Source organism: Harmonia axyridis, chromosome 5, assembly GCF_914767665.1.
Source record: "Harmonia axyridis chromosome 5, icHarAxyr1.1, whole genome shotgun sequence".
NCBI lineage: Eukaryota > Metazoa > Arthropoda > Insecta > Coleoptera > Coccinellidae > Harmonia > Harmonia axyridis.
In genome coordinates, this window is record NC_059505.1 from 38,847,933 (window position 1) to 38,863,518 (window position 15,586).

Below are 15,586 nucleotides of genomic sequence, written 5' to 3' on the forward strand. Positions count from 1 at the left end.
ATTGCCTGGTTGAAGAACATAAACGAGTGGACTGGCTCAGATTTATAGTCACTGATAAGGAAAACACCATCAAGAACTCATTACTAACGGCACCTAGAAGAAAATGGTCCTTTGGTTCCTGCAGCCTACACAATCATTATGTGATCACTACTATATCATCTTCATGAACAAGAGCGGATCATCAAGGTGCTTGGTCAACATGTTCCTGGAAATTGTGTGTAAGCTTGCAATTCCCAGAGGGCAGAAGAACGTTTAGATAATAAACTGGAATCAATGTATCCTCAGGCTTGTTCTTCAGATTGCTATAAAGTCAAATCGGTACCCTGATTTGAAATGATTGTTTTTCAATGTTTTATATAAGGAGTGTCCGTGGTCTCTGAGAAATCTTTTGAAACGCACAGCTTCAACAGGTTAGAGGTATCGATTGTGTTCTGTGTGGAATTTGTTATTGTATCTTACCACACTATCACTGTTGAATGTTTATCCAGCAGTGAGTGGACCACCAAAGAATCTATATGCTCACCGAGGGCTTTGCCTTCCAATCTTCTGTTTAGAACAATGGGCTACTGACCATTGGACTAAGACAAAAACCAATGACTAAGCGTCATAAAAAGCCATCAAGGTATGTATGAACCACATAAACATTTACTGAAACCTATGGAAGGTGGTGTTGGGCGATTGTTAATCAGATATGAAATTCTATAGTCTATATATATATATATATATATATATATATATATAAGGGTGGACTCAAAGCATTGAGCTTACATTATCATCGATTCTAAGATCGTATTGGAGTGTCGAAGGAAACACAATGAAAAAGGCAAGAATAGAAATGTCTTTTTAGTTTGAGTTCACGGTCACTTGGGGATTGAAAGAAATGCCAAGAAGAGGCCATCGCACATGCTAGAAAAGGGGCTTTTACTCGTTTCATAAGCGCAGAACCTTCCTGTGGTATGGGTAAATGTTCCTACAAGAAAAACTTTCAGGAGAAGAAACAATCCGAAAGAGAAACACTCTGGCCAGAATATTCCTGGGTGGGATCATTGTGAAAAGTTTCTCCAAAACTTTGATACTGCGAGATCCAAGAAGTATCTGGATCTAAACAAAAACATCTCCTCACTAGGCTCCTTGCAGGATGTTTCCACGTTAAGAATCAACACATGAAAATTAATCTAGGTGAAAAAGGCGAGAGCAGATTCTGCTGGGAGGTGGAAGAAACTCCGAATCACCTGGTGCCTCGTCAACGCAAAAAATGCTTCAGACAAGGGACTTGTAGAAGTAAGGAAATAACCTCTTTGAAGTTACCCCAGATGATGGAGTTCATTAGGACTCTGAAACTGGAGGGCGAGCAGTCTACTATAATGACGTGTACAGATCTGATGGGGGGCACAATAGACCATGAGATCGCGGTGCAACCAAACCCTCCTTGAATCTTAATCTAAATCTACTAGTTTACTTCAATTTACCATGGTAAATTGTATTGAAAGCAAACAACAAAAGTTTGATAGAAGGTTCAAATGTGTTATTTTCAAAACCCTAAAAATTTCCTGTTTGTTGAACCTGAACCTTTAAATTCCGAGTTATTGTTTGGATTTGTCATCAGTGAGTATAAATTCGAAAATGAGAGACATCTCGACGAAATAATATAAACGTCAAATAAAGCGAGAGCTGAAATTTTGTGCACTTCTCTGTGTTCAAGGATTCAAAAGGTGGCCTTGTTCTATCCTACTCCATTTTTACTAACTGCGACATATCACTCATCGCTCTGTCATAAACTGAACAAGGTATCATCACGACAACAAAAAACGGGCGCAATTAAAATATTGCTCCCTTATTGATACCCCCTCCATTATCATCATACACCCTATCGTTCCCAATAAATCAGCGAAATTACAAAACTACCACTTCCAATTTAGTGGTGTCGGCGAGGTGTCAGTTTTCCGATCGCGCCACAAAGCCACCTTTGCATACAGATGGCGCTGCGATCGACGAACTGCCTAACTCGTCGTTTTGCCGGATCGGCCTGGAATTGACATCTCCGGGAATGAATGGCATGCACGTCGAGGGTGGGAGAGGCGGTCGGTTGACAAACGCTCCGAAAAATAATAATTACGGTCTGTGTTGAAGGATAAACGATGGCCTAGCAGCGACGGGAGGCAGGCCCACGGACGGGTCATCAGTTACCTTCGACTGACGGGGGCTAAAAAGCTTGTTTTTCACGCGGGAGCTCCCAGCGTTGTCCGGTTATCTGTTGGAACGTTACAGGAACCTGTAATTGTAACTGGAGTGGATTTGTTTTTGGGGATGTGATATTGTATAGAGTATAAGACCATTGTTTTCGAATATCATTGTCAAGTCATGTATAGGAAGCAAAAATGTACTTAGCGCCTAAGGAGTGCACATCTATCAATAAAGTATATTTCACCTTGATCATCCGTAAGTGATCAACGACGTAGTTTTCATTTGATATAAGAGGCCAATTGAAAAGTCCCCGGTCTACCGTAGTCAAACATTTTTTTGGCAAAATTCGATTTTATTTTTCAACATAGTTGCCTTCGAGGGCGATACAGCGATTAAAGCGATCTTTCAACATTTCGATATCATTTTTGTAGTAAGATTTGTCTTTCGCTCCAAAATAGGCGTAAGTTTTGGCGGTTACTTCCTCAAAGTGCATTGTTTTAATGAAACAGCAACTTTTTTTTCTTAAAATGGGGCCATTTTTTAACGATTTCCAAAAACGCTATATTATAATCGTTGCTGATGGCCTAGCTCTTTTGTACATAATCAATGAATATTATACCTTGCGCATCCCAGAATACTGCTGCCATAACCTTGCCAGCTGACTTTTGCATTTTTTCCTCGCTTTGAATTCGGTTCGTCGTGTGAAGTCCAATCAGCTGAATGTCGATTGGACTCCGTAGTGAAATTATGGAGCCATGTTTCATCCATTGTCACATATCGACGCAAAAATTCAGGTTTATTGAACTTGAACAGCTCAGAATCATTAACACGTTGTTGCTTTTGATGGATTGTGAGTTCGCGCGGCACCCATTTGCACACAGCTTTCTCATGTACTATCTTCACAATGTCCGCTATCTCGATCAACGTCACTTCACAGTGATTCAAAATTATTTTGTGGACTTTTTTGATTTTTTCGTCGGTGACAGCCTCTTTTGGGCGTTCACTGCGTTCGCCGTCTTCGCTGCTCATATTACCTCGTTTAAACTTAGCATACCAATCAATGATGGTTGATTTTCCTGGTGCAGACCCCGGAAAATCTTCATCAACCAAGAGTTTGTTTTCCTTTAGATGTTCACCAGCCAGGTTATCTCTTTGCAAGAACTAGTTCAGTGGCCACAGTGCTTTCCAGGCTATTTTTATCGAGGGTTTCAAAGATGACAATTATTTTCTCATATCTTTCACACTGTTGGTGAATACTCCTCTACATGTGACAATCGGACCAAATAAACTTATTTTTTTATAAAATGAGCAGCTATATACATGATATCTAATTGTCAAAAGGACGAATTCAAAACATTTTTCTTTCTAGATGGAACACACCTAATTTCACTGAGCTCATTTTAAAATAAACTCTGCATCATCAAACTCATATAATGAATTTTCCGAAAACAATGTCCAAAACGTCAGGGAATGTTTTTCCTTTGAAAAGCTCCATTTAAAAGCGCAGGCTGCCATAAAAAAGATCTATTCGATGTTTTGTCTCGTCTATAGGTATAATTGAATTTTACTCTTTCAAAAACGACGACGTCATCATCATAGAAAACTCTGACCCATACTGTGACATGCTAGATAATAGATCTACACAAAAATAAATGAATTTTGAAGAGCATGATGCAGTCAATTAGCAACCAGCACACACAGTCCGTCCGTTATTTCCCCCTTTAACTTTTTGGTAAGAGTCATTTGAAATATGGGAGTTAGTCCTCCGCATGTATATGTAATAATTTGCTCAAATAAACCTCTCTCAGCTCAATTCTAAATATAAATCTTACCTAATTATCAGAGGGTCAACTTTCAGATGGAACAATTCAAATTTTTCAATAGATTTCAAGCTTTTCAGAATTAAATTCAAGTATTGAATTTCTCGAAAACATTGCCTACAACTTCAAAGAGAGATCTCTCATCCATGTTGATAAAGCTCCATTCATTCAAAGGGTCCAAAAAAAACATGTATAAAAAACATCGAACAAACAAAAACAATCCCAGTCATCAACCCCCATACAAAGAATCCTCTCTCCCCAGCAAAACATAACAGATCCCCTAAACTTCTTCATTCGACATTCCTCCTCATCTCTACAGCCATCAACGTTCAATATCTCACCCAATTCCCTTACATCCGCCATATGCATTATGCAGCGCCCTCTAAAGAAATCTCGTCCGCGAACGACCTACCCTCCAATCTCCCCCCCTCCCAGCATCCATCAGGACCGCTCTGGTCCATCCACCCAAGCGACTTGATTCACGCCGACTTGTCAAGATGATATGTTCGCATTCCAGGATCGACGCCGTAGGAGCAGACGCCGCCGTCCGTATCTACTGCCTCAAGAGGGACGCTGAGGCCTTGAAATCTGTTCTGACGAGATGGTCCGCCAGAAGATTTATCGGCAACTTAACCCTGCTAGACGAAGACATGAATCCAGGGCCAATCTTGTCTACGGCGGTGAGTACAGCCAACTGCTGAATTTATAAATATAGATGAGGTACGGAGATGTGTTTTGGCGGAAGTTTAGGAGAGCTAAGGGGGTGTAGGGAGGTATGATGGGGTTTTATTTGGAGGGGTGAAGCTTGGCCGTTGGTTATTTATTGTGAAAAAGTTGCGCTTTTGTCAATAAAGTGGTTTGGTTCTAGGAACGTCATCGTTATCGTTATCTAGTCATAAGTAATGATCTCTTACCATCTGCTCTAACCATATGTGTTAACATATTATTTGTTCATTTGTTCATTTCATCAACACATTCTTTTTGGTCGTCTTAAATTTCTCTGACACTAAAGGGTAAAAAAGTGTCCAAACAAAATCTAACCATCTTTCCCAGATAATAGTAGACTGACAAATTGAAATTTCCAATTGATTATTGGTGAATTTATATCTCTATAACATCTTCTGAATACATACTCGCAAAGTACTAGTTTTCCTGGGTAATCTACAGGGATTTTCTTTTGATCTACCAAGGGCCGATGCGTAGTTTCGTTATGGAGATCTTGAAAATCATGATCAAATAGTAGCACCCGAAGAGAATAGGTTCTTCAGAAGCTGACTACTCAGAACTTAGTCTTGTTCTTCACCACCTGTCCTAGCTCCTATCGAAGTACTCAGTATGACTACTCAGATTCTGTGGGGAGGAAAAAAAAACTCCTGATCACCTAGTGACAAAATGCATATTCATTGTAAGACAACACAAAGATGCTTTGGACCAGAAACTTTTGTAGCTATTCCAAATATTAGAATTCAAAGTTTCAATTCAACAATGGTAAACTTATCTTTCATAACATCTTCCAGATACTCATGAAGAACCAGTCATTTTGGTTAATCAAGAAGAATTTCCTTCTATTCTGCCAGTGTTAAAGAGAGGTTTCTTGAATAATCGCAATCATTATCAAATAATAGCTTTATTGTTTATGATGATCAACAACTGGGTAGGTTTAAACGCTGCTCTATCTGTAGAAAAGACCTCAAGACAGGTGCTACAGTGTCTTTTACTCTGAGGATCACACAGTTCCTACGTCAACAAGTTTGAGAGCTACTCTCCTTGCTGTTACTGCCTTGAAATCTACAAAGGTTGTGAATAGAAATCACCTAACTCCTCTTCTGGGTCTTTGTCTTGATCTTCTTGCATTTACTTAGCCGATATCAGGTAGAAAAGTACCCAGTGGAGAATACAAATCTACTGATATTATTGAAGAGTAACCATGTAATTCTGGGTTTTCTGCCAACCACTTCACCTTCTGAGAAATGAAGAAAAATAGTGCCAACACGTTTCCCGAATTCTCATTTTATTGATTGCCTGTCTCTTGTGGAGTATTTAATTGAAATTTTCTGTATCTAGAGCCTGTCAGTCAACAAAGCTGGCACAATAAGAATCCACGAGGATTTCGTTCTTTCTTGCGCTGCTAGAGGATCCTCAGCGATGACCTTCAGATGGATGAAGGATGGAGTATTCATAAAAACTTCACATTCGGAAGGGTAAGTTGATTCAATTCAGTTAAATTAAATTCAATCCTACTGAAAGCGCAAATTGAGTAATTCTGTATCAAATGGAATTCATTAACATAATCATTCGATTCGATTGTAGACACAGAACAGAAGCGGCATTTTATGTGTATTGCAACTCCATTCACAAAACATTCAGAACTAGTTCATTATCGAACTGAACAAGCGATTGAATTCAGGGCTATCAAAATGAAGTCCACGTTTGCATAGTCATGTTCCAAATAGGTTTTAATCGAATATGTTCGGGAAATAAATTTACATGACTACGATTCTCCATTAGTATGAATGAAATGTTTAAAAAAAAAGGAATAAAATATATTAGGTGTACAACTTTGCTTCCACCTTTTTGCAATAGATGGATGTAGCGGTAAGTGTAGACGAAATAAATATATCGTCGTATTCTCTAGACGTTGCTTCCTCTGACTATTAAATGTTTCGATCAATGGTTCACGGCCTGGCACTTCCGGTCTTATGAAGAAGCAAAAAATTGTATCGATTCGTGGATCGCTTCACCAGTGATGACCAGTTTTTTCAACACAGGATTCGTACGCTACTGGAAAGAAGTGACCAGCGATAGACAATACTTCGAATCATAATAGTTATTTATAATACAAGTGCAGAAGGTAATGATATTCTTCCACGAGTTCAAAATTCAAAAACGAGCCACGAAGTGGCGAGTTTTTGAATGAACGAGTGGTAGAATGAGCCTTCTGTACGAGTATTATACATTATTTTCTCTAATTCATTGCATTTTTATTGAAATTTATGAAATATTTCCATAAATATCATTTAGTGATTTTTGCATTGAAAAATGTTGGTTGGCAGAAGTGATTTCTTTAAGGCAAATGAACGATGAATTGACAGATAAAGCCGTGGCGGAAAGTTCGGAATACCAACATATAATAATAAAATATTACCATGAAAACAGTGCGTTTCTGATATATTCTCGCACGATTTTGTTCTACAAGATGTGGAAGAATGAACGGAATAACCACAGAATTGGAGAAATGTATAACCAGTTTTTTACAATGAAGCTTCTCATTTCGAAAAAAAAGCACGCATGTGTGAATTTAATGATGCTATGGTTTTAATGTTCAATTGGCTGAGGAATTCAGTTCTACCATAAAAAAAATGAGGCATTCTTCAAGAAAACGCATTTACAACAATAACTATTAATCAATGAAAAACAGGACAATTTTCAGTGAAACCTACCAACATTAATGAATGAACAAAACTGATCTAAACAAAATACAGTCTCATCAATGTTTCGCCGATTGTTACCAAGTAAATGTCATGTTATTTATTCCGTTGATCCTGTCTTCAACTCTCATTTTCATTTACTACAACCCTCCCATTCCACGCTAACAATGCGGACAATTCATAATTGTCTGATGCCAACCCCAAATCATCAAAAACCCCAGACACTGTTTTCGCTGCGCCCCCTTCAGGGACTCAACGGAACCATTTATAAAGGTTTCTACAAAAGAGGAACAACCCGCTTTTATTCTTAACGTTGAAGGAGACACATAAAATCGGAGAAATTGAAACATCTTCTCCTCTATTACGAAACGAAATTTCATTTCGCTGCTTGAAAGCAATGCGTGTGCCGCCTTTTCCATTTGTTTTTATACCTCTCCGAACAATGGCGCCACGCGGCAGGGGCTTAGCGGGGAGCGCGGAAGGGGGATGTATTTCGTTTTCGCAGAAGTTATGGAATTTGTAGAGATGGAAAACAAGTCGTTTACCGGTGCGGGGAGGAAAGGGGGGATGAAAGGGATTGATGCGATCGCTGTACCGGGTTATTCTTGGGATGCTGAGGTTATTGTGAAATAACGGAGGACTGCGGGGACTGTGGCGGAGTCCGTATAATTGAAAAGTGTTATTTTGCTGAGATGAGATGGTTGATATAATTGAATGTGACCTTCGAGTGATGAATGAAATGCAAGATTTCGAGTGCTTCCTGATTTTTGTATTTACCGAGTATCGAACTAGGTCTTTTTCGTTTCTATTTTGACGTCGATTTTTAGTCTGATTTCTGACACGTGTCTGGCATTGTTACACTTCACTTTTACGACACTTGTTCAATGGCTAATTACGAAGCTGCAAAACTTGATATTTTTGAGTTTGTTTTTTTTCAGTTCATACATAATGAACGCGTCGACAGACAACGTGAATTGTTTGAAACTATTAAGAAGAGAAAAACGGCGTACCTAGGACACATTATGCGGAACAACAAATATCAATTTTTACACTTACTGATCGAAGGTAAAATTGAGGGAAGAAGAGGGATCGGAAGGAAGAAAATGTCCTGGCTGCGAAACATCAGGCAATGGACAGGGCTGCACGATATACAGTCCTTGATACATACCGCAAGAAATAGAGAAGCGATGGAAAATGTTATCGCAAACATCCATTAGTGGATATGCATTGGAAGAAGAAGATACATAATGGAGAGAGAAAAACTACATTGAATGCATATAAATTCAATAGTTTTGTTACAATTGAGATTGTTTGCTTATCATGGGACTTTTTGCCAACAATGGAGGACATTCGCGATTTGATGCTTTTGGAATTTTGGATTTAGAGTCAAATCCATATTGAAAGTTTTTACAGCCACTCTGAAGATCATAAAAAGAACAACAATGTCAAATCAGCCAAGAACATCAGGGATTTCGTCACAACATATCAACTATTGAAGCCATATTCACAATAAGTCAACTAGTATACTAGAGTATAATAAACCAGGATATATTTGCTTCGTTGGTCTGACTAAAGCTTTTGACCGAATCCTCCTGGCAGATTTAGTAAATATACTGAAAAAATATGATATACCGGCAGACGTTATTGAAATAATTAAAGACTAGGCAATAGTAAAATCAATTTGATAGCATATGCGGATGACATCGTAATCGTGGTCGATAACGAGGACGTCCTCCAGAGAATCATTTACCACTTCCATCTACCCTCACAAAAATATAACATGCAAATATCAACTGCCAAAACACAATTTATGCTGATATCCAAGGAACCAAGATGATGCTAACTGTCCATCAATGACAATATTATTGAAAAAACTTCAACTTTTAAATACCTTGGAGTAGACATAATGAGCAAGAGGAATATAACGAAGGAAGTAAAACTCAAACCAACAAAAGCAATAGAATATCTGAGTTTCCTCCTCCCCACAGAATCTGCACTCGTCATTTTCTGCTAGACATTCATCAGGAGGTGTTTCCAGTGAGGAGATGTAGCATTTTCTGGTTAAGATCCAGATACTTCTTGGATCTCGCAGTGTCAAAGTTTCGAAGAAACCTTTTGGAATGATCCAACCCAAGAAGATTCCGCCAGAGTGTTTATCTATTCTCCTAAAACTATTTCTTATATGTACATTTGCTTATACGAACGAAAAGTTCCAGGCCTATGAAAGGAGAGTTTGTGATTTTTTTCTGTCAAGTATGTTGGCCTCTTCATTTCCTTCAATTCCCAAGTGACTGAGAACCCAGACTAAAACGACCTTGTTATTCTTGCCTCTTCCATTGAGTCTAAATTTACTTTAGCAAAACATTCATTTCATTAGATCGCACAATCTTATAGCGCCAAACAGTGGCGTACGCAGAAACTGACGAGCCTCCAACCAAATCCACTAAAAACAGTGACGTACTATTTCAGTCACATATCCCTCAACCCTCAACAGACCAAATTGCACACGTTCTTCCAAAATCCCCTCGTCACGATCCTCCCACCACATTTCCCCAGAAGGAAGGAAATTATACGTCTCCCGTCGTTCCGCGGGCGCATCAGGCACACGGTACGCTCTAATTGGCCGCTCTCACGCCCGCACGGCGGCCAGTAATTGTAATTTAGCATTGTAATGCATCCGGGCGCCGAACAGAAGAGTGCTTTTATGCGCGCCCGCCGTTTTTCGCGATTTATTCGGGCGTTAAAACGGCCGCAAATGAAGTGGGGGGATCGCTCATATTTATCGTCGCTTATTCCGGGCGGGGAGTTGGGTGAATTTTGCGGCGGTTTTTGCGGTCGGTTAGGACTAGGAGTGGGGGGTGGTGAATTTGATAGGGGGTGGGGTGAATTGGCGGGACTGGTAGTTCCGGACGGATTTTTCCGGTTGATTTCTGGCGGTGCATTTTCTCGCAGATTAGTTTGAGAGGATGGTTGGGTTTTATTCGCGAAGGCGATGATGGATATTGCTCTTTTATGGATGGTGTTGAGGGGGAGAATTTTATTGGTGCGCTTGCTTTGAGTGTAAGAAAGCTTTCAAGTTGAGAGATATGAATTTTTTAGGTTCCAATTGATTTATGCAATTCAGATCTGTTGTTTTGTGTCGCGCAGCCAATGGCGATGCCAGGATTTTGTTTTGAGGAAAGCTGCATATAGAACGATCGATGAGGATTAGGCGTCAGCTAGCATTAAACATGAAGAATTATTTCTATGATTAGGAGATTGAATTGAAAGTCGAAATAAAAACGATAGATAATAGGTACAAACGTATTATATATCATATATCTTTATGAACTGTTTCTAGAAACACATAGAAAGTTTCAGTTTACAACTTCGACTATTGAGCAAACAAAATTCGTATTTCTGTTTATTTACACAAAAACGTATTACCAAATATGCCTCCTCCAATCTGAAATTCTGAATGCAGATGTTCCTATTGCTTTGGAACATTTTTCTAATAGCATAATTGCATTAGGGATATAATTGTGATCACCTCTTCGAAAAATAACACGCACAGGAAACTTTTCTTATACAATTGTTGTTCTTTCGTTGCTTATGCGTTACGTAGCGTCGTCTTGTCAAAAATTATCATCATCCTCATCAAAATCTTCCAATTCCGGCCATCAAAATTATTAATCATTGCTCGGTAATGCAATCCATTTATAGTTACAGTTACACAAGCCTCATTTTCGAATAAGTAGGGTGCAATCACACCACCAGCCTAAAAAAACCTCACCAAATAGTGACACGTTGTGGATGGAGTGGCTTCTCAATAATCATTCTTGGATTTTACGAGCCCCAAAAGCGACAATTCTGCTCATTAACTTAGCCTCCATGATAAAAATGTGCCTCATCCCTGAAGATAATTTTTCAAAGCAAATCCGTATCATCTTAATGCTTTCTAAAGACCCAATCAGCGAAGATATATGTTGGTGGTGATCGACCGGCTTGAGTTATTATGTTATCAGAACTTTAAAAGTCTAAAATCTTGTGCAAATTACTGTGCAATGAAGTTTGTGAAATGCCCTATTCCCAAGATGACGAAGAATCGTCAAACCTGGATTTTCATCAACGCTACGGACTACATCAACAATATTCTCAGTTGTTCTTGAACGAGGAACACGGCTTCCATTCTTCACGTCTTTAATTTGTCTTAACAGCTCAAATTTTTCCATCAATTCTATTATTGCCTGTCGAAAAGTTGCTTCACGACCACCCAAAATTGCTATAGTTTTGCGGACTGTTGCTGCAAAATTTTCACCATTTACATAACGAATTTTAACAATTCCAATGAGTTGTTGAAGCGTGTATCTGAAAAAGTTGAAGTGGAAAAGTTTTTAGTAATAATATGTCGAAAGATTTCAACTTCGAAAGTGACAGCTGCCCAGATGGCGGATATTCAGAATGAAAGTCCTTCACTTATATTTCTGAAATATTATTTAGAAGGTCGATCAATATGTATCTCTCTCACTTCCAAAACGGCCAAGGAACAGAATCCTTGAATTGTGTTATTAAGAAACGAATTGTTAGCCTTCATAAGCTACAAATTCTCCAGAAAATCACGAAGGAACTGTCTCAGATGAAGACGGAGCCGTGCGAACAACGGCAAACAAAACGACGCTCGAAAATAACGCAAAATATAAATTCCATAAATTTCAACCGGACAATTTCCAGGCCATGTCGCCCAAGCGGCAGCAGCAGCAAGGCGAAGATTGCCGAATTAAAATGGCGAAATCTGGGACGCCACCCTCTCGAAATCTCATAATAAGCGGAGGGCCACTGCAGTTTATTGGATCTCGATGATGATATTCCTCGATCTGACTCTGTGAAGGGTGGCGAAATATTCTGCTATTCGGATTTGTGTGAAAAAAAGAAGCTGTGTATTTCAGGGGATCAGATGGAGAGAATCGAAGGTTTCCAAAGTGACGCTGAACGATGGAAGTCGTTCCATTTTTATTTTTTGGGGAGGTTCACTAGAGAAGCAACACATGATGCGAGAACCTCAGGTTTGGAAGGTCCTGGGATTTTGAATCTCTGACATTCAAGTCATTTATACGGACTTCTTATATTTGAAATGGTGCACTAGAGTCAGTAAGAATAAGAAAAAACGTGTTCTTTCTTGAGGATTACTAGAGAATTGTTCTGAATTTTTTTTCCAAATTAGTAGAAGATACGACAAAACTACAAGAAACCAAAAAGTTTGGTACAAGGTTAAGGTTTCTTTTTACATTGTCGTTTTCGTTTGTAACACTAATTTAGGAACATCCTGTTTAGTGTGGTACCTGGTCTTCATTTATGTATTATTTTTCGGTGTATTGCTTAGCAACATTTGAAGAAATAATTTCCGATTCAGTTATCTTATATGGGTGCAGCTTTTAAAAATACCTCTCTAAAGACTTAAAAAAGGATCTTGACAAGACCCTATTGCATTGCTTTACTGGCTTCCTTAAAGGTTATTCACGACTTCTAACAAGAATATCTTCATTCAACACTAACGGGTGCATATTATGTGGGGAGAAGGAAGCAATTAGTGACCACCTGGACACAAACTGTCTCACTATTGTAAGACAAAGCAAAAATACTGTGAACAAATCGCTTGTAGGAGTGAGATTGTGACTTCCTTGGAGTAATCCCAAGCAAAGGTACTTGAAACTTGATGATGCAGTGAGGAAAACAGCTCTGAAGTGAGACACAACTAGCAACGGGCAACAAGCAAATTGACAATGAGTATTTCCATTGTCTACCATTTGATATTGTTATCCCCTGTGTATAGATGGCTCATTGATTATTGCTTCAGTGTGTGAGCTTACTTACACTGTAATCGGTATGCAGAATTTGCCTGATTATAGTTCTTGAAATCCAAAAATTAAAGGCATGTTTCCGAGAACCAAATCGAGATAACTCGATAGACTTCTTCACTCCAGCAAAGTTTTCGGAGGTTCTGGCAGTAAAAGATGGGTTTCTTACTCTATCCACTGATTGCAGATCTCAATATTCATAGTTCTTACACTCAATACAACTACAGTATCCATTCATCTAAACTGCCCTTTGAGACAGCCATCATGATTTGCTGTGATGTGTGAATGATTTGGGGATGTGAGAACTAGTCGATGAATGAAACAAATGCCAGTGAAGGAACGAGATAGCAACCAATCAACGAGTGACAGCCGAAGCATACCCCACTCCTTTCATCCTACCGTCCCACTGACCGACTAAACCCGGCACAAAAGAACCGACGCCCCACTTTTTGCTAGCCCCATCTTCGACAGACCTGCCGGTATCGGATCTCGATCGTAATTCAGAAAAATTGACGGCTTCTCATCCATCTCGAACGTCCTATCCGGACTTATTCAAACATGTCCCTTCCAAGGAATGATGGCCGGCCATTTGTCTACCGACAATGGAGCTGGGTCGCTGCAGGGACGAGCCCACGACGCTCGGAAGCAGCAGCGCTGGATCTTGTCCGATAAATCGGGATCCGTAACTCGACGTCCGTTTCATTTTTCACCGATGATGTAGGGCCACCTTTATTATCGGAGGAAATAATGGCCGCGGCGATTGAAATAGCTCGGGTGGAGGATTCTATGGAAGCGGGTCTCTATGGACGTTAACCCGGTGTAAATCTGTCGTTTGTGATACTTAATTGATACGTTATGGATCGATTGTAGGTTATTGTATGGAGGTTGGAAAAAATTTGTCTCGTATTCAGTTTAGGTTGGAACAAATGAGGTTGATAGGTGTATCTCCCCTAGAAAAAATAGTGCAAATGTTATGATTTGGTTGATATCAGATGAGAATCTGAACAGAGTTAAGTCGACATTAGACTTCCAGAATGACCAACAATTTGATGTTTCATTTCTTAACCTGCTAAAGAGTTCCCAAAGAGATCGTCTACCTAATTATCCGATCAGAATCAGAACTGACTTGCTTTCTGAGCAAGGGTGCTCCACATTCTAGCTAATGTTAAACATTTAAAAGCTGAGTATTCAATTGATTCCATGTTCGATTTGAAGACCCCTTAAATTACATCTACCGACAGGTTCATGAGAAGCAGATGGTTCTGATACTGAAAGGGGTGAGTCAGTAGCCTTCAATAAAACTCAAAGATCGAAAAGATTTCTCATTTCTGAGCTCTCATTGCTAATCTATCAACTTGTAGGGTTCTTTTTTAAGCCCACCAGATTCAGATCCAATGAGTGTTATCCTTATGACTTGAATCTTGTCTAGTCAAATCCTATGCCTTTTCAAAGAAGTATTATCGTGTATGTATGATTTGTTTCTTGGTACTATAACTAATGAACTAGTAAACCACCAGAATCTATGTTTTCAATCCCTATAAAAAGATCATAACCTATTGTGTGGGCCATGAGTCAGATCACCACCCGATTTAACCATGTTGACGATACACAATCAGTGAAAACACACTTTTTTTCAAAAATTCATCTTTTTCGACATTATATTTAAGAGCGATACATGTGTTCAAACGCTCCTCCAACTCTTCAATACCTTTTCTGTAGAAAGAATCATCTTTGCTTTTGGACTACAATTCAACCTCGGCCATCGCTTCTTCATCAGAGCCAAATTTCTTCCCTGAAGCATTCTTTTGAGGACAGCAAATAGTCAGTAATCACTTGGGCCAGATTTGGACTAGAGCTAACACTCTCTTCAACTCAGGATCAATCCATGTTTAAATAACTGTCACATATCGACGCAAAAATTCAATTTTGTTCCACGATTCCAATCGAAATTCGTTGAGCAGTGAGCAAGCGCAGAACCCATATGGAGCAAATCTGTCTCATGGGCAAATATTCACACAAAGCAATGGATACACTAAGTTCTGATATCTTCAACTACATCGATATCTTGGCCACTCCAATTTACTATCGCTCAAAATCATTTTGTGAACTTTTTAGTTTAGTTTAGTGAATAAATGAATAAAAACATTGTTGGTGGTTCTTCTATCACGTTTGAAGTCGGCACACCAGCATAAGAGCGTTTAAAAAACCATTGTTGTCGTTGGGACAGAGTTAGAATGAAGCCAGGTTCACATCAGTCTAATTAGTAGGATGGTAAAGTACTTATTAATCCCCTACTACAATAATGTAAACAGGTTGTGCT

At 39.1% G+C, this 15,586-nt stretch overlaps 1 protein-coding gene across 1 annotated transcript in view; it reads left to right on the forward strand.

The window, feature by feature from the left end:
- The window catches only part of LOC123680742, a 257,482-nt gene that overhangs the window by 142,484 nt on the left and 99,412 nt on the right, over positions 1-15,586 (forward strand). Inside the window, exons 9-10 of the mRNA XM_045618792.1 lie at positions 4,522-4,684; positions 6,069-6,205. Of these exons, the coding sequence (XP_045474748.1) occupies positions 4,522-4,684; positions 6,069-6,205 (300 nt within the window). The remainder of the gene's footprint in view (positions 1-4,521; positions 4,685-6,068; positions 6,206-15,586) is intronic.